The sequence below is a fragment of the Saccopteryx leptura genome, chromosome 6 (assembly GCF_036850995.1).
Source record: "Saccopteryx leptura isolate mSacLep1 chromosome 6, mSacLep1_pri_phased_curated, whole genome shotgun sequence".
Lineage (NCBI taxonomy): Eukaryota > Metazoa > Chordata > Mammalia > Chiroptera > Emballonuridae > Saccopteryx > Saccopteryx leptura.
In genome coordinates, this window is record NC_089508.1 from 15,346,177 (window position 1) to 15,372,456 (window position 26,280).

General features: G+C 40.6%; 1 protein-coding gene across 1 annotated transcript in view; it reads left to right on the forward strand.

Annotated features, from left to right (window-relative positions):
- The first annotated feature begins 24 nt into the window (after positions 1-24).
- GALC (galactosylceramidase) overlaps positions 25-26,280 on the forward strand; it is a 42,471-nt gene continuing 16,215 nt past the window's right edge. Inside the window, exons 1-12 of the mRNA XM_066342758.1 lie at positions 25-227; positions 8,665-8,733; positions 8,993-9,056; positions 10,234-10,347; positions 12,541-12,680; positions 14,960-14,998; positions 16,452-16,582; positions 18,058-18,213; positions 21,154-21,278; positions 22,929-23,056; positions 24,497-24,586; positions 25,808-25,894. Of these exons, the coding sequence (XP_066198855.1) occupies positions 33-227; positions 8,665-8,733; positions 8,993-9,056; positions 10,234-10,347; positions 12,541-12,680; positions 14,960-14,998; positions 16,452-16,582; positions 18,058-18,213; positions 21,154-21,278; positions 22,929-23,056; positions 24,497-24,586; positions 25,808-25,894 (1,338 nt within the window). The 5' untranslated portion in view covers positions 25-32. The remainder of the gene's footprint in view (positions 228-8,664; positions 8,734-8,992; positions 9,057-10,233; positions 10,348-12,540; positions 12,681-14,959; positions 14,999-16,451; positions 16,583-18,057; positions 18,214-21,153; positions 21,279-22,928; positions 23,057-24,496; positions 24,587-25,807; positions 25,895-26,280) is intronic.

Here is a 26,280-nt window from a genome sequence, read left to right on the forward strand (position 1 = left end):
TCCCTGAGCGCCGGTGTCATGTGACCCACACAATGGCCGGGCGCCTACAGCAGGCTTCCCAGCAACGCCGAGGGAAAGCCATGACAGCCGCCGCGGGTTCGGCGGGCCGGGCCGCCTTGCCCCTGCTGCTGTGGGCGCTGCTGGCGCGCGGCGGCGCGTACGTGCTCGACGACTCCGACGGGCTGGGCCGGGAGTTCGATGGCATCGGCGCGGTCAGCGGCGGCGGGGTGAGTGGCCGCGGGTGGCTGCGCGCGGGGCGCCTGCCCCGCCCCGTCCCGTCCCACAAGCCCCCGCGGCGCAGCCCCGCGTTTGGTCACGTGGCCTCCAGGTGTGGGAGCTTACTTCAATGGCATGGTTGATCTTGGCTCCAAACCATATTTACTTGATTTTGTCTCATGTTCTTTGAAACCTTTGTCTTATCTTTGTGTTATACTTGGTATCCTTTCGGTCTGTAGCGTTTATAGTGGCAGACCTTTGGGTGAGAGGGATTTTCTTTTTTTGTACCCCAGATCATAGCTAAAGCTAGTTTTACTTGAAAATGTTAAGGCTGAACTCTTGAATGGGTTGTCTGTTGCGTTGAATTAGATGGTGCTTGTATCCTCAAGTACAATTCAGAAGTAGCCTGAATGCTTGCTGGCTGGGTGGATGTGTTATGCTGGTCTCATCCTATTGATAACCAGTGTTGTGGCTGGACTGGTTCTTATTATAATTGCAATGCACTCAGCAATAACCATCAGGAAACGTGGGAGGAATATGGTTTCTTACTCACAAATCCAGGAAAGCACAAGCTTATTGTTCTATATCTCACTGAACGCCTGGGACCACATAGCAAGTTTGCAGGTAGAGGAAAAGAGAGAAGGGGTGTCTGCTTTTATTGAGGTGGAGAGTGGGGGCCTAGTGTTTTGAAGACTCACTCTATTGATGCTTTAAACTTAAAAAGCCCCACCTTAACCTGGCTCTTTCTCTAGCTGAGTGGATGGCAATGTGTTTATTTGAGATAGCCATCTTTGAAATGGGTGTTTTGAAGTGGATGCCTCAGTAATCAAAATGTAAACCTCGCACTTGCATTGTGAAAAAGAAGAAACCAGCTCTCAGGGATTACTGTGCAATCCATCCTTGATGAGGACATGAACTGCCTGGGTAGCTGATATACTAAAAGTCAGGGGTAGTAGTAATGCAGAAAGTATACATCTAAATAGGATTATAATACTAAAAGTCAGGGGTAGTTGTAATGCAGAAAGTACACATCTAAATAGGATTATAATAGCACTCCTATAAGATATAATTATACAGGCAATAATAGTCTGGAATCCAGTCCATAGTCATTTTTCCAAGCTTGAAGGGGCCTGCCATGAAACCAGGTTAGTGATCTAGGGGTCCTAGGGATCTGTTCAGTGTTCGGTGGTTTTGGTAATATTGTGAAATATTTTCATGTCTTGGGCCATCTGGTGTAAGTAGGTCTGCACCTGTCCTAAATTGGTAGATTGCTCCATAGCTCATCGAACCAGTCTCTTAATCCTGAGAGTAGGTTAGTTCAGATAAAGGGTAACGCCGGTGGGCTTCCAAAGTTAGGCCTACATGGTGGTAAGTGTTTGGTATCAGGTTCTTTAAAAAGAGGCGTTTCCATACAAACAAAAGAAAAACAAGGGTTCATGGTTGGCACAGATTATAAACCCAGTCTGAGTCCTGAGGGTGGTTAGTTGAGATGATTTCTAAAGGTCAGTCTTGAAGCGTCTTCACGTGGAGTGAGGGCAGGCAGTGGCAATCTGACAGATTTCCTGGTGTGTAGTTTGGATGTGTCTGGTGATCGTTCTTAATGGCCCACAGAGCAGCAGGCACAAGAGCTGCGGTGGGGGTTTCTCTGGTTTGTGCCAAGTTGCCCTCTTCAGTGTGCAGGGTGCCAGGGAAAGGGCAGTATTAGTGCTCAGTGAGTCTGGGTCAGAGGGTGGGAGAAGAATCGGAAACATCAGTGTGAAGAGTTGTAGCCAGATGTTGTAGGAAACGAGGAGAATTCAGTCTCCAGTCCAGTATACAGGCAGAAGACCTCAAGACCTGGAATCGGATAGCCACAAGGGAGAGCTGTAGTTTTCCAGTGGAACATAATTTTTCTCTCTACAGCCACCTCTACTTTTATCAGAGATAAGACTACTTTGTTTGCAGAATTAGTCTAGTTTTCTTTAAGTTGGCCTCATTATTTATATGAGTGCAGCAAAAGGCTCTTTTAGGTGTGCTTTGCCGGACCTTTTCACAAGGAATCTTAGATTGGATTCTCTAAGTCACAAGTTTAGAAAGCCAAGTCAAGGACTGGTCATCAGCCTTTGCCTACAATACCTCTAGATTTGGGCGAATTCCTCTCTTTTTGAGTTTCCTAAAATCTGAGGTTTCTGGACTTGACAGGAAGTGATCTTCCTTCCTCACCAGCTAAGGCTGCTGGGAACTCTGTAAGCAAAGTACCAGGCTGATTTTTCCAAGGGGCTTATCAGCTCCATAAAGTCAACCTTAGTTTCTCAAATCTGTTTGCTTATATCTCTCAAATATGTCATTCCAGTCACAGCCTTGGTAATATAAGCAATGTTTCCAATTGTGTCCTATTATAAGAAGGACAGATTCTTAATTCAAATAACTATGTTGCCAAGAAATAAAAAATACTGAGCTTCTGAATTCCAGAGGGACAAGGTAGGGAGAAAAATTGTTTCCTCTTTGTTCAGGAGGGTGTACTCTATCAAATTCCTGTAAGCCATAGACAGCTCAAGACAAAAAAGTTTACTTAAATCTGGGAAAAAGAAAACATTAAAGAACCGACAATGTTTTAAATAAAAAGTCATAAAAAATACCCCATCATGATTCCATGTAATTCTTGTTGATCTTTTGTTAGCAGTTCTTTTATTTATTTACTTTTTAGGTGAGAGGAGGGGAGATAGTGAGACAGACTCCTGCATGTGCCTGTACCGGGATCCACCCAACAACCCCATCCAGGGCCGATGCTTGAACCAACTGAGCTATCCTCAGTGCCTAAAGCCAACTCAGACCACTTGAACCACTGGCTGCAGGAGAAGAAGAGAGAGAGAACAGGGAGAGGAAAAGGGAGGAAAAGCAGATGGGTTGCTTTCCCTGTGTGCCCTGACTAGGAATCGAACCCAAGACATCTATATGTCGGGCTGATGCTCTATCCACTGAGCCGCCGGCCAGAGCTTCTGTTAGCAGTTCTGTGAATCCCGTTTTACCTTAGGTTCTGAACACTGTCACCCAGTTCAGTGGTATGATCTGGAAGTTATCAGAACCCTCTAGGTCAGAGTGCTTTCCCCCGAGTCTCCCTGAAGCACTTCTGGAGAAACACTTTTGCAAAAGCATCAGAGTAAAACAAATGTCCAAAAATGTCAAAAAGACTAAAAAAATTGACTATGTTAAAGATCTGATGAGAGTTGATTATAATGCAGTTGATAAGGAAATATGGTTATTTCTGTGACATACATCATTTTAAGATAACTAGAATCCCAAGTGGGAACTTGATACCAGAACAAAGTAGGTGTCTAGGAATTTTATATAACATCTGGAACACATATTAGTACCGTATACGAATATAATTTAAGATTTAGCATTACTTCTTATGTGATAATGCTTCCTATGTATTTTATCATATCAACTAAGCCTAATTGGTTTAACATCTTTGTAAGGAGGGAGAGAGAGAGAGAGAAAAAAAAAACACCCCAAATCATTTAAGATGTTCCATGAACCACCTAGAAAATCCCCAAATTAGTTTGAAGTAAAAAAGACTTCATTTAGAATTTGATGTTGAGAAATTTGTCAAAAATATCAAAAGATTTTAAAACCTTGATTGAATTAGGATCATAGGTTACCATGAAATAATACCTTCTTTCAACCAAAATGACAAAGGCTTTGCAGGCAACTAACTGAAAGTAACCTAGTTGTAAAAAGAGAAAAACTAGCTCATTTAATAGAGAAGTATCAATTTTCTTAAGTAACCGAAGACTTGATAAAGACATAGCATAGGAAATGATTTTGATAAAAAGCAGGATCTTTGTTTCCTATGTAGATAGCTCAAAAGGTTAAAAAAAAAGACTGGACCAACAAGTTCAAGGAAGCTTTGTCTTTTAGCATATGAAAAGGAATTAAGTTTTAGTTTTCTCTAAGTACATTATTTATTAAAGCCTCTTTCAAAAAATACTTCTAGTAAATTTATATCATGTTTTAGCCAGCTTGACAATGCAAGGTCAAATTCTCTTCCTCTCTCTCTTTCTGCAACTTTCTATATCCATTTAGTTTGTCTGCTTTAGGACAAAATCACTTTCATTTTCTTTAACAAATAAGCATTTTCATACTTCATACATTTTTTTTAGCCAAAATACCTACTTTTCAGACATAGATATGTTTTCCTTATTATTTCCAGTAGTTTTAATTACATTTATTTATTAGAATTCTTAACTTAGAAACCTTAATTTCTAGGCAAAACAAGGAAGCATGAAACTGTGAATGGTGATTGACAAATTTATAAATACATTTCATAATTTCTATAAGAATATACCTCTTAATTTAATAGTACAGTTTTTCAGGACATATTTACTAACAGATCGAAATATTTTTAGTTTCTCTGTAATAAGAAACCATAAGTAGATAAGCCTATGTTCAGTAATTAATGTCTTAGCATTTTATATTATTTGGCAATTTTATTATTGGCAATATTCAATGAATTGCTATCATTTAACTTTAACTTGGCAAAACTCTAAGGTTTCAAGTTACCATAAAGATTTGGGTTACTATTTTTAAGAAGATGTACTATAGAACATAATTATCTTTGAAAAGAGGATTCCTGGCAATCAAAGCTGAAGTCAGGCACTTGCATGACAAAAATAAAAGCCCAAGTACAGGCCGAGACTACACTACAGTGGGCGACTTGGTCTGTAGCCACAGGTCTGACCTGCTGTGGAAAAAGTATTCTCCCAACCCAACTGATTCTTCTTGATTTCTACACTGTTATTTCCTTAATGTTGCAATGTCACTCATGGGGACTGGCACGTATTTCAAGGTGTCCTGTGGACTAGGGAGCCACTGTATTTATTTACTACTACCCTTTTCCTTATTTTTTTGTGGTTTAAACCTAGGATAGCTAGTATATCATAAAACGAGGACCCATCTGTCCTGATATCTGGACTTGTGATATTAAATCCAGCGTTTAAACTTGCTGGAAATGGAAGTCTTTGACTATGTTTAACTCGGTTTAAAATTATTAAAATGAGAAGAGTTGTTTCATAACTCAGAGTAGGTAGATCCTACTGATAGTGTCCATGTGCGTAGCGCATTACTCATCTTAGAAGCTCAAATACTGATTAATAATAAATGGTTGCAACATAGGATTTGCACACCACTTGAAACTTCTTTGCCAAGTCCCTGGTCTTGCAGGGTTTGTGGCAGCGTTTGGAATGTTCTTTACTCCGCATGTCCCATAGGAAAGGCCGTATGGTGTAGTAGTTAAGAATGTGGATTTAAGAGCAGATTGCCAGGGGCCCATCTGGTTCCCTGTCACAGACTGTGCATCCTTGGGAAGGTTACTTAACCTCTCTGTGTCTCAGTTTCTTTCCTGGGGACACAGTGATACCTGCCTGGTAGGAGTTTTGTGAGGATATACATCAAGTATGTAGGATGGCGTCATGTACGTGACTAAAATTGGTTAATATCATCCTATTTCATAGCTTAGGGAGGAGGAAGTTGACCCAAGGGTTTTAAGTGACAACCCTGTTCCAATGTGGGTATACAACGCCTGCCACTTACGGAGAGCTGGCTCTCTGCCAGCTCCTGCACTACACTGAGGCTTCTTCCGCTGCTGGTTAGAAACGCTCCAGGCCTTATTCAGGGAATATGATTAACAAGTTGGTAATTGTTATTGCTTGATGGCGCATTTCCACATTTGGCTATAATGACTCTTAACACTACTGTCATTGATTAATCCTTCTGCATTGGATGTGACCTTGGACTTGCAGTAGTGTAATGATATAGTGTGTTTGGTTGAAGTCGGCACTTTCGGCGTTAAGGATAGGAGTGCAGAGAGGGCAAATTAACCCCCCAAACAGCAAATCACACCATTCTACTGGCACAGTGCAGGGCAGGAAGCAGTGTTTACGTTGGATCAGAGATAGCTTAGTATGCAGGTATAGTGTTCATTCAGTTACGGAGTGCCTACTGAAGTATTTGAGGCCCTGCTAGTCTTGACTCTATTTGAGAACAGGGACTGTATTATTGAACACAGTTTGTGTATATAATGCCTGTCCTTGAGAGGTACCTCTGTGCCAGCACTGTGCTAAGTCCTTTACATACATCTTATTTTAGTTTTAGAACAGCTGAATGGCTAAGATAACCCACTTTACAACCTTTGCCTTTGGTTGTGGTCACATAGCTCATAAGTGATAGAATCAGGGTGCAGTTAGGTTGCCTGTACAGTGCCACGAACGATACTATAAAAGATATTAAATCCCTGTGTATTGAATAAGAATAAATGGGCTGTGAGCTTCATTAAGACATAATCCCTGTCCTCAGGGAGCTTAGAAGTGAGAGCAGTAGAGCAGCCACTAGGGCACAGGGATAAGAGGCGGGTCTGGTGCCTGCCGCGGGAGCCCACAGGGAGGCGTCTTTGTCAATCAAACCAGGGGGGAGGAGCCGTGGGACCTCCCTTGAGGGTTGGGTTTGTGCCAAAGGCTGAGGGGTGACTTGGAATTGGCGGATTGAGGATGTGGAATGTGCATTCCAGAAAGATGAAAGAGAAAAAGCAGTTTGGTGTATCTAGAAGGAAGATGTGAGAAGGACGAGGGATGTAATGTCACAGTTAGGATCCAAATAAGGGATTTGGGTGTAATATGGAGCAGTTTCAACTTGACCCTGAAAGTTTTTTGGGGAGGGTGGTCTTGGTAGGTTTACCAGGGGTAGTCAACCTTTTCATACCTACCGCCCACTTTTGCAGTCAAATGCTCTACCACTAAAAAACTGCCCACTTTTGTATCTCTGTTAGTAGTAAAATTTTTTAACCGCTCACCGGTTCCACAGTAATGGTTATTTATAAAGTAGAGAAGTAACTTTACTTTATAAAATTTATAAAGCAGAGTTATAGCAAGTTAAAACATATAATAATAATTACTTACCAAATACTTTATGTCAGATTTTCACTAAGTTTGGCAGAATAAATCTTTATAAAACAACTTACTATAGTTAAATCTATCTTTTTATTTATACTTTGGTTGCTCCGCTAACACCCACCATGAAAGCTGGAACGCCCACTAGTGGGCGGTAAGGACCGGGTTGACTACCACTGGAAACCAATTAGATTCATGATTAGATTTGTGTTTTGGGAAAATTAATCTGGTAACGAGAGTGGAGACTACTGTACGGGGAGGCAGTTGGGAGGCTCTGAGACCAGTAGGCTATTCTAATCATTGAGTGGACGAGATGGAGGCAGTTGGGTTGGAGAGGAAGGGATGGACTGTTTTGATAGCAAGGAGGTTGTAGTGACTGAAGTGGATGAGAAGTTTGGTGAAAGGGTGTCCCTAAGTTCATTGGTTAGGCAGATTGTTGTTCCTTACTAAGATAGCAAATGCGGGCGAAGGCACAGATTTAGGAGAATGGGTTAGGTTTGGTGGGGGTCCTTGAGGGGGCTGGAGGGTCTGTGGCTCAGTGGCAAAGACTGGGAGGTACTGGGTGTGACGGAGATTGATATGGGCACCATCAAAATGTCAGCGGCAGCATAAATAAAACAGAACGTTGAGTCCCATAAAAGCCAAGTATCTTGTACTTGTTGTACACCTGGCGAGGTGTCAATGGCTTGAAGCTAGGGTTCATCTGGCTTCCACACCTAGCGATGTGTCAGTGTTTCATAATGAAACCTATTTGCTTTCCTCCCCTTGTTTATATTGCTCCCCAGAGGATACGTATTGCTCAATTCCTGGTTTTGTGATCTCTTTGTTCAATCCTCAGATACAGTTAGGGTGGTCAGGTGTCAGTCCTTGCACCTTCCACCTGTGCCACTCCATGCACTCTGATGCCAGTCTTGTGTGAGGTTTTTTCTTAGTACAGCTTGGCCTGTGGTTCACTGTGAGGTCATTCTGAACCAAAACAGCACTTACACATCTCTCATAGGGAAGAGAGTAGTGGCTGCTTTCAGCGTCGCTGCTTTGGGATATTTTCCTACAGGATGTTGAGGATGAAATGATCTGAGATTCATTCCTCCCATCCTGGCCCCCAGATACTGTGATTGACAAATGGTCTTAAGATAGAGAACCAAAGTTTCCTTTCTTTTCATAACCACTCTCTGAGTCTAGGCGCTCATGATAAATTTGTAATCATGAAGTTCATCAATAGACTTGGCAAGCTTACCTCCCAGCCGACCCTCATCTCAGTAGAAGAAAAACTTGCTTGTTGTTTGGAACCAGTGTTTTAGCTATTGGACAAACTATCGCCCCATTTGCCCAGTGATGGGAAAAATAGATGCAGGCACAAAAATAAGTAAATGAAATAACTTGGGAAATGACTTTCCACAACTCAGCTTTGTGTAAGAGTTGGCTAAATATGGGCATGCTAGGTGGAGTGCATAAAGCACTATGAAAAAGTATTCACAATTGGATTTGCTTTATTCATACTTTTGAAACTTTTTATTTTTTTTAGGCAACCTCCCGTCTTCTAGTAAATTACCCAGAGCCTTATCGTTCTCAAATATTGGATTATCTCTTTAAGGTAATGGAAAAAATAATTATTTAGTGGTACCCGTGATTCTTTAGAAACTATGGTGAACATTACCAATAGATTTTATCACCTTTACAATTCTAATTTTTTTAAAAATAGCAAATTACTTTTGTGATAAGTTGCTGTTAATTTGAAGTCTTGCTTTGGTTTTCACATCCGTAAAATCAAAGGCAGCAATGAATAATTGTCTTGAAGTGTTGTGTCCTTCATACAGTGAATCACAGGTTAATACTGTTACTTCTTTCTCCAGCCAAACTTCGGTGCCTCCTTGCATAGTCTAAAAGTCGAAATAGGTGGTGATGGGCAGACAACAGGTAGGAGTATTTGGGAAATGGGATTTCCCCCCATCATTTGAATCTATACTAAAACTTATGGACTGTGATATCGGAATATAAATAATACCAACATTTTTTGATAGCAATTATTTCTTAGTAGATGGTTCCTTAATGTTCCCTTTTCACTCTAGTTATTTTTTAAAACATTGTATCAAACATGCATTTTTTCCATCAAAAACTTTAGATTATTTAGTTGAAGTATTCAGTAGTAAACAAATCCACAGTTTTGTAAAAGCTGTGTTGACTAGACCAGTGTTTTTCAATTGCTGGTCTGCGGGCTGGTCCACTAGAAATTTTATGCCGGTCCACAAAAGAATTAACCACCTGATGTTGTATGAAGATTATAGACCCAATGATCTTAGTCGAATTTGCTTATGCTCAGGGTGATTTCTGCCTTAGCAATCCCCGAAATAAGTCTATTTTCACCAGTCCCCAAGTGTGAGAAGGTTGAAAACTACTGGACTATATAGAGCATAGAAACAGTTTGGAATTGTATTGAAAAGTTGTAAAACAACTCTTAATATTGTAAGACATGTAGGGTCATGTAAAACATGTAAGGTATTATTAGCTTTGAATAAAATAGGTGGTAAAAGTATAGGTAATCAGTATTGCAAATACATAGATTTTGTTTTTCTTTTCAAAAAAACTATTTTTAACCACCAGATCTTCGATCTTCATTGTGACCGTTTTGATTGACCTTGTATATAGTATATGTAGTCAATTAAAAGTTTATGGGCCAGTAGTTTGCAGGAAGAAAAAAAAGGAAAGAAAAAGGAATTTAAATCTCTCAGTGATTATCTACAGCTTATTATTTATAGGTCAGATTTATTTTAGTGAACTCTAGACTATTGTTTGTGTAGCTCTAGGGATTTGCAATTATATGAGTTGATAACACTTAACACTGCTTATAGCAGGAAGTTGTGGTTTTATTATTGAAGATGCTTATGATGCTTAGGATAATGCAAAAAACAAAGATGAAATAATAGGCTTTGATCATCCTTCCACAAGTTATGTAAGATTCTTCTTCTTTGCCCACTTCAGGATTGGAACTGGATCCCACTTCTGTGAAATGTGTGTGTGTGCGTGTTGGGGCGAGGGGCCCTAGTGCGCACCATTGATGGATTGCTTCCTTTCTCCTTTGCTCCCTCCCATTCAGATGGCACTGAGCCCTCCCACATGCACTATGAGTTAGACGAGAACTATTTCCGAGGATATGAGTGGTGGTTAATGAAGGAAGCTAAGAAGCGGAACCCTAATATCACACTCATGGGTAAGAGGTGAAGCTTGCACTCTGTTTTCCTTTACCTTTTAAATTCTGGATCATGTATGTGGAGGCTCTATTAATACTGAAGTACTAATAATGTAATTAATACTACCAGTATGCTACCAGTAGCAAAGCTTGTGGCAGCCACAATCCTTTCTTTGCTTTTATTTATTATCTCTGATCTTTATAACAACTCTGGAGTACGGTGTTATTTTCCCATTTCACAGAAGAAGCAGTCGAGGCTTAGAGAGGTTATGCCACTGATGTAAGATCAGATCATTAGTGAATGGCAAAATTAGATTTAGAAACTATTCCATTCTGTTTCTGCTTTTTTAATGCTAAACTGCTTTCCTCAGCAACATTTTTCATCAGAATTTGTCAAAGGGAAATGCCGTTTATAAAATTGTATATTACCTGCAGTAGTATAGTCCAGCTGTCTGTAAAATTGCGTGTTACCTGTAGTAGTAGACCGCATTTCTAGAAGCAGTACTTACAGAAGGTTTTCTGTTTGTTTGGAATGTCGGCCAGGCGGTGGTTCCTGATGGAGGCACTGGGGGTACCGAGCAGGCCAGCCCGCCCCCCCCCCCTCCCCCGTCCTTGTGGAGCTTGGCTTCTAGCGGTGGGATCAGGTGGGATCATTGACTGTCAGAGGGACTTCATTCATTTCACAGCTCTCCTGTAGCAGTGTGCACACTCTTGTAAAAGATTGCAAACGTACACAGTGATGCTGTATTTTCTTCATTTGAAATGAGCTGGATTTTTTGAAACAGGCTCGCCTATTCAGACTAAGTTCAAGTGCGACTGATGAAATCTATTTTATAGACTTGGCTTCAAGTGATTTTAAAAATCGCTTTCAACAATTAAATTAAAGGGCAAGTGTAAGTTTTTCTAAATTAAAAAAGTGAGGATTCAGTGTGTTCTTTGTAAATGGACTTTTGTAAGAAATCCCAAAAATGTTTGGAGCAGTAAAGAGCACCATTGAGCTCAGCACTTCCTTGCCCTGTGGGCTGGTTTCAAGGTCAGTTCTCATTTACATGGAGAAAATCAGGCAGACTGCACTCCATCCAAACAGACTTACACAGGGCAGGCCTTCACAATGGATTCGGCTTTTCTTTGTTTCAGTGCTCCATTACTTTAATGTCACGTTTCTTATGTGAATACACTTAGGCATTCCTTCTGAGTTTAGAAAAAGAAACATTTTTTTCATTTTGATTTTGAATTTTTAGTGGTGAACTACTAGATTGGTAACCTAAAAACAGGGAATTTAACTATTGAGTTTATTTTGATGAATTTGTAACAGAATTAGGATTTAGAATTATAATTAGTGCTTCTCTTTTTTAAAAAATTTATTTTTACCTAAAATAATAAGAGTATCTGAACAATGTGGATTATTTAATCTATGCTGTTTAACAAAGGTATATTTTCCCTATTGCATCATTGGCATTTGTATTGATTTAAGGGCAAACTAGTTTTGCTAAATTTGATTACCTAATTTGTATTTTAAGTAACCTTGGAAGTGAATGAAAAATTTGTACTGTACTTCCCTCGCGGGAGTAGGTAAGCAGAAGACTTTCAGAACTCTTTGATTGAGCTCAGGGAACAGAAATTGGATATTGAATATCTCCTATGTAGGTGGTAGCGATGTTAAACTAAACTGTGTTATATTTCTTTCTATTGGTAAGTATCTTTGAGAGATGTGTTTGTTTTTGTTTTTGTTTTTTTTATTTCTTTTTCTTGAAAGAAAGTTTGGAGTTGTTGAATCTGACTCCGGGGATCAGTAAGGAATTCTAGTGTCCATAGGCTGGAAGATTCTAGTGTCCATAGGCTCCATTGGGAGATTTTGTACACGGTGTATAATCTTTGCTTTAATTAATCAATTAATTGATTGATTTTATTTATTCATTTTAGAGAGGAGAGGGAGAGAGAGAGAGAGAGGAGAGACAGAGAGAGAGAAGGGGGGAGGAGCTAGAAGCATCAACTCCCATATGTGCCTTGACCAGGCAAGCCCAAGGTTTTGAACCAGCGACCTCAGCATTTCCAGGTCGATGCTTTATCCACTGCGCCACCACATGTCAGGCCTATAATCTTTGCTTTAGCCATATCTGTATTGGCTTTCTGCTTTGCCTGTGTTCTTTTTCGTTTCCTCTGCTTTGTTTGTAACAGTGCCAGCATTGTCACACCCACTGCCCCTCTCTGCAGGATTGCCCTGGTCATTCCCTGGCTGGCTGGGAAAAGGCTTCAACTGGCCCTACGTCAATCTTCCACTGACTGCCTACTATGTCGTGACCTGGATCGCGGGCGCCAAGCATTATCATGATTTGGACATTGATTATGTTGGGGTTAGTAATATATTTAAAACATGCTTAACTTTGGGATTTTTTTTTGTAATTTTTTAAAGTGGCACTTTGATGAGCAACCATTTCATGTCATGAGAATAACTGGTTGTGTTGGTGTCTGACAATACCATAAATTAACTGCAGGTTCCTCCTCTTCGTCCATCTCTATTCTTCTCCCTTTTGAAAATGTACTCAATATTTTCCTCTCCTGAATTTTTTTTTTCTTAATGTTAGATTTTGGAACCACCCACACTCAAATTCTCCCTCTTCAAAGCTTTCCCTGGGTTCTCTAGTTCTAATGACAATACTATGTTTATGATACCGTTTAATGATTGATCTCATTTTGCTCTGTGAGTCTTCTGTTGTCCCAGACTAGAGGGTGGCAAACTTCCTTAAAGGACCAGGGAGAAATATTTTAGGTTTTGTAGGTTAAAGGTATTATAAAGCATGTTATGTAGGTAATTATAGAAGCATTTAAAATGCAACCATTTTAAACTGTGAGAACCATTTTTTTGCTCTCAGGCTCCAAAAATACAAGTGGTGTGCCACATTTGGCAGGCTGTCTGAAATCTGCCTGCCTTTGTCCTAAACTGTTGTTTAAAATAGCTTTAAAAAACATAAAGCATATCTTGTCTCTCCAGCTGGTCTGTTGGCAGGCTGGAGGCCTGCCTCAGACTGCATGGTACCCTGCAGTGCCTTACGCACACGTGTAGTCGGTCGCCAGATGCTTTTGTTTATTAATATGCCATCTATCACTACTGACTTTGAAAGTGTTCAGGCAGTCAGCAAGCAGTTGTTGAGCTCCTGCTGTGTTGCAGGTCCTGTGACTGATGTTCCAGGGGTACCAGGATTAGGGAGCTCTGAGGAGTTAGTTCAGTGAGAGTAGGGATTGGAACTCACAGACCGCGGCATCATGGGAATGATACAGGCCACGAGGGGGCGCCACGGGCTCTGAGCCAGATGCAAGAGGACACTTGTGTTTATTATCTTTCTCTAAATTATAACTGAAAATTAGTTTGCACTTGAGAAGTTTCTTAAATACTAAGGTGTTTTTAACCCATAGCCAGACTAAATGCAGGTTTGCGTCTAATGGTAGTCTGTTTTCGTAAGGTCACACTTAGAAACTCTTTCTGGTAAACAAGGGGCGATTCCCATCTCTTTTAGACTTTGCCAATCACATGCTGTGGTGAGGAGCTTCTTTGATATAGAAACTCTCCTATGTCACCGGAGTAAGCAGAGTTCTGGCCCCTGGGCTCTGGGCCCATCTCTGTTACTAATGGTTTTCTAAGCTGCAAGTCATGGGGGTTCTCTTTCGACTCTAAATCCCCAGGCTTCCTGATCCTAAACCTGAGAGATCTGTGTATGTTCCTTTTATCCTTATTAAGAGTGTGCTTTGGTGATGTAGCAAATCACTGTGATTCTCTGTGTGTGCTAAACAAACTACTCCGGTATGGTGTACTTATGACTGCTTGGCTTTCAAGTGTGCCTTTGGGAATCTTGTAGGAAGTATTACAACAATCCCTGTGTCTTAGAGGCCTCCAGGGCCAGCGCAGCTCCTGCACAAATCTCCTGGTCAGTGTTCGTTGAATGACTGATTGAATGAATATTCCATTTTTGGAAACCTCTGGAATAAACAATTTTTGAAAATACCCACAAATATTTTAAGATTTTTTTTTTGTAGTATTTTTCTGAAGCTGGAAACGGGGAGAGACAGTCAGACAGACTCCCGCATGCGCCCGACCGGGATCCACCCGGCACGCCCACCAGGGGGCGAAGCTCTGCCCACCAGGGGGTGATGCTCTGCCCCTCCGGGGCGTCGCTCTGCCGCGACCAGAGCCACTCCAGCGCCTGGGGCAGAGGCCAAGGAGCCATCCCCAGCGCCCGGGCCATCTTTGCTCCAATGGAGCCTTGGCTGAGGGAGGGGAAGAGAGAGACAGAGAGGAAGGAGGGGGGGGGGGGTGGAGAAGCAAATGGGCGCTTCTCCTATGTGCCCTGGCCGGGAATCAAACCCGGGTCCCCTGCACTCCAGGCCAACGCTCTACCACTGAGCCAACCGGCCAGGGCCAATATTTTAAGATGTTTTAAAAATAGTATTTTAATTTTAAAAGTTATGTTGTCTTATACATAGCTATAAATGCTATAACAGGTTATCCCCTAAAGTAAGAGAAATGGCTTTTCAGGCCCTATGAAAGGTGATGAGAGAAGTGGCATGTATGAGCATCTCTTTTTTTCTGACACTTAAAAACTTTTCACTTCTGGCTTTTTGACTTTTTGTTTTGCAGATTTGGAATGAGAGGTCATTTGACAGCAATTATATCAAGGTATGTACAACTTAAAAAGCTTTTAATCTTTAAGTTATTAGTGAATAATTCTTTTATGGTTCCATGGAAAATAGTAGTAAAAACTGTATATATATTGTTTTATAGCACAGTTATTTGTTTTGTTACTTGTGATACAAAATTTAAGCAAAATCTTAATAATATTTATATTCCTGATTAAAGCATATGTAATTTCATATACTCCCAAATTTTATATATATATATAAATATATATTTATATTTATATATATATATGTATATATAACTATTATGGGTCTGTCTGACTCATTACATTCTAATTCAACTTCCCTTGGTTTGAAAAACTATTTTACACAATTTAGACTTCATTTCTTTCCTCTCAACCTTTAGTTTACCTGCAGTAAAATATCTCAGGATATGAAAACTTCTTGTTTGTAATTGCTATTTTATAGCAAGATTTTATTGGTATTTGTGTCCTGTTAGTTAAAATGAGTTCAGTACCGGCAGATGAATGTAGGTGTTCAGGTTGGATAAGGTATATGACCATATATTCCATACAGTGTAGTGGATGGCCCCTGGAAATAGTAAGGATTTGTTTTTAAGAGTAGAAATGAACATGATTCAAACACGCGATTTATATAAAAATGGCAGGACTATTGTTTCTTTTATTTTTGCTGTTTAGGTTGTATCTTAAGATTTACCTTTGGTTTTCAGTGACGTGGTTTTAAAATTGTGTTTGGAAAACCCCACTTAGGTGTGATCGTGGTGGATGGAAGGGATATGTGAGTCTCAGGACGGTACTAAAGACCAGAGCAGGCGCTCTGTGCTTTGGTGATTTATTTCCTGTTAAGATTTAGCTTGTTACTTTTCACTTTACTGGGTGGATAGTCCTACAGGCCTGTCATGTCTCTACATGTGAAAGACTTGAGGGGCACAGAATGGACATTTATTTCTACTGCTAGTATGGTACTACATATTGAGAACAGTAATATTTTTAGTAACAGCAGAATATTTAAAGACACTGGAAATACTCAAAAGAAAATTACAGTTTAAAGCGTTTTACCAACTGGCATGTTTAATATAAACTCAATTTTATTTTGTGTCTGCATAAGAAATTTCCTGAAAGAATGTATACCGATATTATAGTGGTTATTTCTGGGTAGTACTATTTTTTTTTCACTTTCCACCCTCCTGTCCAAATTTTCTATGGTTAAACATAATTTTGAAAGCAAAGGCAAAAATTCCTCTAAAACATTTTAACCTCGTAGTTTAGTTTATTGCCTTTTTACATTCCCACAAATATAGACATTATCATAATGCTTTTATTTTCCATAGGAAGCACATTTCTACTGAGAAATAATACTGACACTTTGTCCAGAATGCTGATTTTTAAAGATACTTTAGCTACCTTGGTCGTAATTTAGTCGATGAAAAGTCATCTGTCACCATTCCTCTGTTTGGGTTCTCTCTCCAAAAGGTTTTAAGAAGAATGCTGAACTATCAAGGTTTCCAGCAAGTGAAAATCATAGCGAGTGATAATCTCTGGCAGCCCATTTCTGCTTCTATGCTGCTCGACGCTGAGCTCTTGAAGGTGATTGATGTTATAGGGTAAGGAGAGTTTCCCTTTGAGAACTCGGTTTCTGCTTGCTTGCTCTGAGCATGGACTGTGCCTTTCCTTTTGTGTTTTCCTCCCCATTTGATTACGTTTTAAGAAAGTAGCTTTCTGGTGTTTGCTCAACTAAAGCCTGTATAACTGATGTTTCATTCCTTTTTCTTTGAAATGTATGGATTTTGGGGTTTTTCTTATGACAATGAAAGGTTTTGGTAATTTTTAAAAATTGTGTTAATGTTTGCAGTAATAAAACATGGCATTGTTTAGATTAAGGGGCAGAATGGTATTTATATTTTAGAAGTTATTAAAGGCAATGTTGTGAAACTAGTTCCTGACTCTCAGACTTCCTGAGGTTGGGAGTTCTCTCATGTTCTGATCGCTGACCATGACTTCTGTTATGTCCCCTTAGCCAGCAGGACGGCCTTGACCCTGCTCCGAGTCCATTCCGCCCTTCAGCCTTCTGGGCCTTGGCCTCAATGGGTCCCAGCAGTATTTTTTTCCCCCATATTATTTATTTTATTTTATTTTTTTCAGTTTGATTGAGGAATAATTGTCATTCATCACTGAAGCATGATAATTTGATTTATATATATTGTGAGGTGATTACTACAGTAGGTTTAATTAGCATCTGTCATGCAAAGGTACACTAAAAAGAAAAGAAAAATTAATTCTTATTATGAGAGCTCTTAGGATCCTGCTCTATTACAACTTTCCTATGTGTTGTGTAGCAGTGTTAACTAGTCATTACACTGTATCTCTAGTCAGTATTTATCTTATAACTGGAATTTTGTACCTTTTGATCACCTTCCTTCAATTCTACCCCCACCATTGGCCCAGCAAAAAAAAAAAAAAATTTTTTTTTTTTTTTTTGAGAGAAAGAGAGATAGACAGGGACACACAGACAGGAAGGAAGAGAGATGAGAAACATCAGCTTGTTGCAGTACCTTAGTTGCTCATTGATTGCTCTCTCATATGTGCCTTGACCAAGGGCTCAGGTGACCCCTGGCTCAAGCCAGCAACCTTGAGCTTCAAGCTGGCGACCTTTGGGTTCAAGCCAGCAACCATGGGGTCATGTCTGTGATCCCATGCTCAAGCTGGTGAGCCTGTGCTCAAGCCGGAGACCTCAGGGTTTCAAACCTGGGTCCTTAGTGTCCCAGGTCGGCACTCGATCCACTGTGCCACCTCCTGGTCAGGCCCAGCAAATGTTTTTAAAGTAAATTTTAATTTTACTATTCATCGATGATCCTCCTTCCCATTTGTGTGTGGTTATGTGTTTATCTCGTCTTCAGGGCATTCCGAGACCCAGGGCTGGGACACAAGACACTGGCAGTCCGTCTACCATCTACCTGGGAGCTTCCCGTTGTTTTAAAATAGAACATGTTGACGAAGACATGTATTTTTATTTACTCAACACATGGATGCGAGTGCCACATTTTGACCATTTTCCATTTCCTGCCCCCTTCCCTTCCAGAGCTCATTATCCTGGGACCCGCACCGTCAAGCAGGCGTGGCTGACGAAGAAGAAGCTTTGGTCTTCCGAAGATTTTAGCACCTTGAACAACGATGTGGGTGCTGGCTGCTGGGCTCGCATATTGAATCAGAATTATATCAATGGCTACATGACTTCGTAAGTGACTCAAGGTTTTACAAGGTTTTTACCTTGAGCATTTTCTAAAACACAATAAGTAGAAAAAATGTACAATGTAATTTCATATTTTCACAACCTAGACTCAATGATTGTAGGCATTTTGCCTTATTAACTTCATCTATGATTTTTAACAAGCTGTACACACACACACACACACACACACACACACACACACACACACAGATATATATTTTAATGAATATTATGAAGTAAAGTTACAGATGTCATGGCACTTTAACCCTAAATATTTGAGCATGTGAATCCAAAATTAAGGGTATTTTCCTACATGATTACAGTATCATTTTGATACATACGAGCATAAGAACATTTTTAAAAGTGTCCTAATACCCAGTCTGTATTCAGATTTTGCTAATTGTCTCCAAAAATGTCATTCATAATTTCTTTTTTAAAGAACCAATCGAGCACTATGCAGTACGTTTAGATGTCACGACCTTAACATCTCTTTTAATCTAGAGTCATTTTCTTCCTTCCTCATTTTTTATGATGGTGACCGTTGGAAAGATTAGACAAGTTATCTTGTGGACTATCCACTTCCCAATCTGTCTGATCGATTCCTTGGAGCGTCACTTAATTTGTATAACTGTTTACAAAACAGAGGTTCTGCAGCGAGAACACAGCTCTTTTTTTTATTTCTCGAGGAAGCATTTCTTAAATGTTTTGAGAAGCCTTCATTGTAATTAGATTCAAATCAGCTTTCTACAACAAAAATTAATAGAACCGAAGCAAGCCAATACATACCTTTGCGATGTACATGTGAGCTAAGATATTATTCTGACAGCCTCCTTTGTTCTTTTTCTTCTCTTTTTGAAGAAAAGATGCTCATCATGGGGAGTTTGGTTCTAATAACTTAATTTTATTAGGAGTTGTGTGTGCTCATGGCAGAGGCTTTAGTAACTGCGTATAAGTATTATACAAAGTCACTCAGACTTTTTGCCATTCATAAGGAACTGTGCTTAAAAATTTGCTAAATATCTCCCCATTTATATTATATATGTAAAATTATAATACAAAATTCAGAACTTACTATATAATGTTTAGTAAATAAGCTGCTTCTCACTTAACAAGGCATTGTGGACTTTTTCTCGTATTTAAGTGTAACTCGACGTGATCACTCTTAATATTTATGTATTTGTTTGAGATAAAGCAGAATTTTCCAAGCTCACCTTCTCCCCAGAAGCGCCTGAGACACTTGCTTATACTGACTGAGTGGCAGCGGCCCAGTCCTTCTGAGCCTGGGTTCCGGGGCGGGTCCTGGGAGCCGGGTCTCGTCTGTGCCCCGGTGGTTCTGATTGCCACAAATACTCAGGAGACAGTCATGTAGGAAATATACGCTACCTCACTAAATGCCCTCCTCCCTAGAAACGGAACTTATTACTGTTTCCCGTAATAGCTCAGTCCACCCTGAAATGACCAGTTGTGTACCGCTATCTTTATAGATGTCGATAATTGTTTCCTCGGGGTGTGTTCGTGGAAATGGACTCAGTGTCTGGATCAGAGGTCTATAGATTTTCAAGGCATCCGTGTATATTACGAAGAGCTCCCCAGGTAGTTGAATCTGTTTCCAGCCCTAGCCAGACAAGCCATGCATCTTGGGACCCCCACGTAGAATCCTGAGAACGCTTAAAATTTTCAGTGGTAGTAAGGATTTTTGAAAGTTGTGACTATTATTTCTACTTTGTGTTGACAGAATTAGAATGCTTTGACCTTCTTCTAAGACCATCACTCTGTCATTTTTTTTTTAATATGTGAAGACTTAATAAGAAAAATAGGATTCTGTGGTAAGCTCTAGGATTTCTTTTTTAAGTTGTGAGGAACCCTTGTATACTTATTCCTGAAAAAGTCCATTACAAATTCCAACTCATTCTATTTAACATGATGAGGGGGCAAGCGTCCCTTCTGCCCTCAGCTGCTCCTGAGAGCCACAGTCACAATTGTGGGGGTCTGCACCCACTGTGGACATCTGAAAGAATGGACCAGAATACAGACCAGCAAGCTGACCCAGTCAGGACTTGTAGACGAAACGGAATCACTGCTGTGCTACCGCCCAGACCTTGTCCTGCCCTCTCTGGTGTATTAGGACGTTTAATTCTCACAGCAGTCACACGAGCTAGGGACAGTTCTTATCCTTCTTTGGTTAAGTGCTGGGACCATGATTTAAACCCAGGCAGTCAGACTCCTAAGAGTTCTCAATTTTAAAACTTTTAATCTCTAAGAGTCAAATTCATAAAATTATATCATGAAACTGGGGCATTAAGAAGGCTGACTGTGCCTGACCTGTGGTGGCGCAGTGGATAAAGTGTCAACCTGGAAATGCTGAGGTCGCCGGTTCGAAACCCTGGGCTTGCCTGGTCAAGGCACATATGGGAGTTGATGCTTCCAGCTCCTCCCCCACTTCTCTCTCTCTGTCTCTCCTCTCTCTCTTTGTCTCTCCCTCTCCTCTAAAAAAAAAAAAAGAATAAATAAATAAAAATTTAAAAAAGAATAAAAGACTACTGTATTTTTTTTTTTAAAAAAAGAAGGCTGATTGTCACAAGGAAAGCTGGTATGGATAAAGCTTTTATTGGTATTTGACTCAAATTTGTGACAGGCTGGTGCTGGTAGGGCGTGATCTGTGTCCTGGCTCCACCATTGCTCAGTAAAAATTGCTCACCTTGTATGCATTTGTTTGTTTTTATTATATGACTCACTGTTCACAGTATTTAGACACATCTAGCACTAGATTTTTCAAAATGTGAATGAACTTAGCTTCTATTTTCTTGTTTTGGGTGGTCATTTTTTGGTTATTTGTGTGTATTTATATAAATTACATTTAAGTCTTTTCACTTGTAGGCTTCTAGGCATGTAGGTTTTTATCACAAGCTGTTTTGGCCTTTCTCTCTTATCAAACACCTCTTTTAGAACCATCGCTTGGAATCTGGTGGCCAGTTACTATGAGCAGTTGCCGTACGGGCGCAGTGGACTGATGACCGCTCAGGAGCCGTGGAGTGGGCACTATGTGGTCCAGCCTCCCATCTGGGTATCAGGTAGGTTCTCGTACCGGCGCTCGCTCCCTAATCTCCTTTCTAAGACACAGAGCAGAAAATACGTAAAGGAGAGGGCGGAAATAATACTCACGGAGGGCGGAAATTTCCCCCTAATTCTCTTCGTTCTTACGGCCGGCTAATAATCGAAAGACATAAGACAGACGATCAGGATGGAAAGAAACCCCCCACAAATTTACCTTTGTGCACACGGCGGTCTCATAAATACGGACCTACGAAGTGATCAAAGCAGGCTATTGACATACTTCTTCGACAAAGAAGAATGAATGTGTGAAGAACTGACGAAACAGCAGAACCGGCGTAGGTGCTGTTAGTGGAGAGACTAAGCAGCGTGCTCACTCGCTTTCTCCGCCGTGACTTTCCTGTCTGGGGCAACAGGGCGTCTCTGGTCCCTGGTGCAGGGGGGGTGCCTTTCACCTGGGGCACGTTTCCTGCTTCCAGGGGGACAGACAGGAGGGCACAGTGTTCTTCCTGCACTGCTCTTTCTCAACTACCGTGTTTTTCTCTCCATAAGACGCACCCGACCATGAGACACACCTAGGGTTTTAGGGAGGAAAATAAGAAAAAAAAATCTGAACCAAATGGTGTGTTAAAATATTTAATAAAATACTGTATTTTTTGCTCCATAAGATGCACGAGCATTTTCCCCTCCACTTTTTTTGGGGGAAAAAAGTGCATTGTATGGAGCAAAAAATATGGTAACTTTAATTAAAGATTATCATTACGCTACTTTGGCACGTGTCCTGGTTGGTTAACTCCTTAAATGCTGAAACTGGCTTTTTGGATGTGGGGTTGGGATGTCGAGTACCGCTCGGAATACTTCAGGGCCAGCGTAGGAGATACCCAATCAATATATATTGTGGAAATATACTTGTTTGAAACCGTAAAGCTTAGCTTCTGAAATGCGTTAACTTTTTTTAATCTTTTTTTTTTTTTTGGTAGTGATATTAGGATGGGTTATATAGAGATGAACAAAGGTTGGGAGGGGATAACTTTATTTTACTCTTAGAAAAAGACAATATTCATGAACTGACAAGGTGTGGTTCTTTTATTTTTACCACATTCTACGAACCTTCCCACAATTGTACCACCTCACTCAGTGGTAGTCAACTTTGTCCCTACTGCCCACTAGTGGGCGTTCCAGCTTTCGTGGTGGGTGGTAGTGGAGCAACCAAAGTACAAGTTATATAAATAAAAAGATAGATTTAACTATAGTAAGTTGTTTTATAAAGATTTATTCTGCCAAACAGCGAAAATCCAACATAAAGTACTTGGTAAGTAATTATTATATGCTTTAACTTGCTGTAACTCTGCTTTATAAATTTTATAGAGTAAAGTTACTTCCCTACTTTATAAATCACCATTACTGTGGAACCAGTGGGCGGTTAGAAAATTTTACTACTAACAGAGATACAAAAGTGGGCGGTAGGTATAAAAAGGTTGACTACCCCTGACCTCACTGGACTAATTGTTGGAAATTTGGGACATGTAATTGGCAAATATTTTCTTCCAGAATAAAAATAGCTTGTTAGACTTAAGCAGACTGGAATCAGCAGATGGTTTTTCTTGTTTAAAAGAAACCCTTTTAATACCATTTTTACCTTATTTGGGTCTCTCTCTGCGCTCCTGTAGCTCACACTACTCAGTTTACTCGACCAGGCTGGCGGTACCTGAAGACAGTGGGCCATTTAGAGAAAGGAGGAAGCTACGTGGCCCTGACGGACGGCTTAGGTAACCTCACCATCATCATTGAAACTATGGTAATTCCTTGTTGTTTTTTTTTTTTGGGGGGGGGGCAGGGGATTAACTCACTGTTTTATTTTTTGGCTTCTGAAGGTTAAGCATAGAATGTATAGTATGTAGTGGAGGAAGAAACTTTTCCCTACACCTTTCCAGGTTTGGCATCTGGGGCGCCCCAAATTAACCTGACGAAAGACAGACTAACCTGAGAAGAGAAAACAATTGCTGGGTACACGCAGGGCATGGACACGTGGGGAAACTCAGCGATGAGGAACTCAGAGGGGTGGTTAGGATTTGGTTAGAGCTTAGTAAGTAGTGGGCGCTTTTGGAAACAGTGCCCATTACTACAAAATAGATGTCTTTTTGGAAAGATACACGGGTTTTCAGGAGAGCAAACAGGAGACGAGGAAGTCCGTGAGAGCAGTGGGCGGTACTGGTGTGGCAGGTCCTTCCCTCTCCTCCAGGGCCATACAGCGCCCTGAGATCTGGGGGAGGTCACTGTTCCCAGTTTCCTCTCTGGGGGTACATCCACCCTGAAGAGGGATTACGGCAGCCTTATTTCCCAGAAGTTGCTACTTTTAGATAAGAGAACCTCACAGAAGACTTTTTTTATGCATCAGTTGGGTCTCAGATATCTTCAATTTAGTCTTTCTACCAAAGTGTCATATTTTGGGGTGGCATTTTTCTGATCCCCTTCAAACACATATGTAAAGTGTATAACTTCAGAAGTTTTAACATGTGTATGCCCAGTAAACCATCACCACAATCAAGGTACGTGAATGTGTATCCATCACCCACCAGAAAGAGTACTTGTGTCCCTTTAGAAATAGTCCCTCTGTCCTGCTCCTCCTCACACACTGTGACTTCCCTGATCATTGTTTCATGTCACTGAAGAACAGTTTGCACTGTCCAGACTTTTATGTCAGTGGAACCACACAGGTACACTGTTTCTTGTCTTGCTGTTTTCACTCAGTATGCTTGTTCCGAGATCCGTCCATGGGGCGTGGTTCCTCCAGTTGCTGGGGTACCTCATGGTAGAGACACATCCTGGGGTGTTTATCCAGTCACCCGATGATGGAAGTTCGGTTGTAGATTCTCCTTTTAGCCTATGAATATTGTGTACAAATTTTACATGGATCTGCATTTGCCTTTATTTGATGTATTCTACTTGGAAAGTAGTTATCACGTAAAAATTAACGTGAGTGTTGTAAAATGACTGAAATTTTGCTATGAATTCAAAGTTTGATTCAGTCAAAACATTAGTGAGCTTTACTTTGACTAAATGGACATTCAGTAAAGGTTATATTAGAAAAGAATCCTTAAAATTTTGAAATAAACTCATAGTTGTTACCGAATGTGTACACTTTCCATTAATCTTGGGGCATCAAATGTTTAATGTTTTTCCCCTGAGATGACTTGTGCATCATTTGGATAACATATGTGATCTTTTGTTTCCCCAGAGCCACAGACATTCTAAGTGTATACGGCCATTTCTTCCTTATTTCAATGTGTCTCAGCAACTTGCTACCTTTGTTCTCAATGGTTCTTTCGTAAGTAAATATGTGGGACTTTTATTTTGGTTTTGATCTTGAGAGTTTATATATTTGATCACAGGCTAGCAGTTCTTAAGGGAAACCGTGTGTCACAGACATTAAGAGTTTGCATGTGAATGGCTAAGAGCATGCTGACTTCTATCTGCTGATTGGTTTTGGTTAAACGCTACAGAAGCCACTAGGAGGAAAAACTCTCTGTTTGTTTAAAAACACTTAATCGTTTTTATTAGTAGAAGCATCAATTATGTAGTCCAGGGAACTTGCAAGATTGATCTTTATGGTATGCTGTGCAAAAAAAAAAAAAAAAAGACATATTATGTTCTAGCTATGTCTGGCTGTTGTTAGATCTGAACTTTCTGACTACCAAACACATAAGAATTGCTCTTTTAAAATTTATTTACAAATTAAATTTAAAGGGGTGATATTGATCAATAGAGTACATAGGTATCATTTTCTGTCACCATGTATTTGTCCCTCTTTCCTCTCCTCCCTCTCCGATCCTTGTAAGGAATTATTCTTAATACCAGGAAACTTTTCTTTCTGGTGAGAGGAGAGGAGGCCAGGAGACAGACTCCTGCCAGCACCCTGACCGGGGTCCACCTGGCAAGCCCACTAGGGGGTGTTTCTCTGTTGTTCAGCAACTGAGCTCTTCTTAGCGCCTGAGGCAAGGCCATGGAGCCATCCACAGTACCCGGGGCCAACTTGCTCTAATTGAGCCTTGGCTGCAGGAGGGGGGGGGGAGAGAGAGAGAGACAGACAGACAGACAGACAGACAGACAGACACAGAGAGAGAAACGAGAGAGGTGGGGAGGAGAAGCAGATGGGTACTTGTCCTGTGTGCCCTGACTGGGAATTGAACCCAGGACATCCACACGCTGAGCCTATGCTCTACCACTGAGCCAGCCAGTCAGGGCCTCAGAAAAAAAATTAAAAGTTTTTTATACAGATACAGTAATGAATATTTTTGAAGCTAGGGCATTAAAATCATTAAACTTTTGCCAGAAGTCTGTAGATTTATAGGAAATAAAATATTTGCTTGAATAACGTCTTTCTACTTTCAAAATGTCACCATTTAAAGTTTGAGGTGGGCCTTGTGGTAAATAGAAACAGCATACACATCGACGCGGTTTGTCCTTGCTGGTGCTGGTTGTGGGACCCCTCCCTCACGAGAGTGTGTGACGGCCACTCATTGTGCCGTCCCCTGTGTTCTGTCCTCAGAGCAAGATCCCGGAGCTGCAGGTGTGGCACAGCAAGCTCGGAAAGCCGCCCCTGACCGTCCTTCTCGAGCAGCTGGATTCTCTATGGGTAGTTTTAACATAAATCCCTATATTTTGACCATTGCAACAGTAAAAAAGAACAGAAATTAGATTACTGAATTAAGAACTTTTATCATTCATATGGTTGAAGCATAATAGAAATAAAGTCGTCCTTAACCTTTTAAATAGAAATTCCCTTTCAGGGCAGTTTCTGTTTTATAGGCATGTTTTGTCTTTTTTGTGTGTGTGTGTGATAGAAACAGAGAGAGGGACAGACAGGGACAGACAGACAGGAAGGGAGAGAGATGAGAAGCATCAATTCTTCGTTGTGGCACCTTAGTTGTTCATTGATTGCTTTCTCTTATGTGCCTTGACCGGGGCCTACAACAGACCGAGTGACCCCTAGCTCAAGCCAGCGACCTTGGGCTCAAGCTG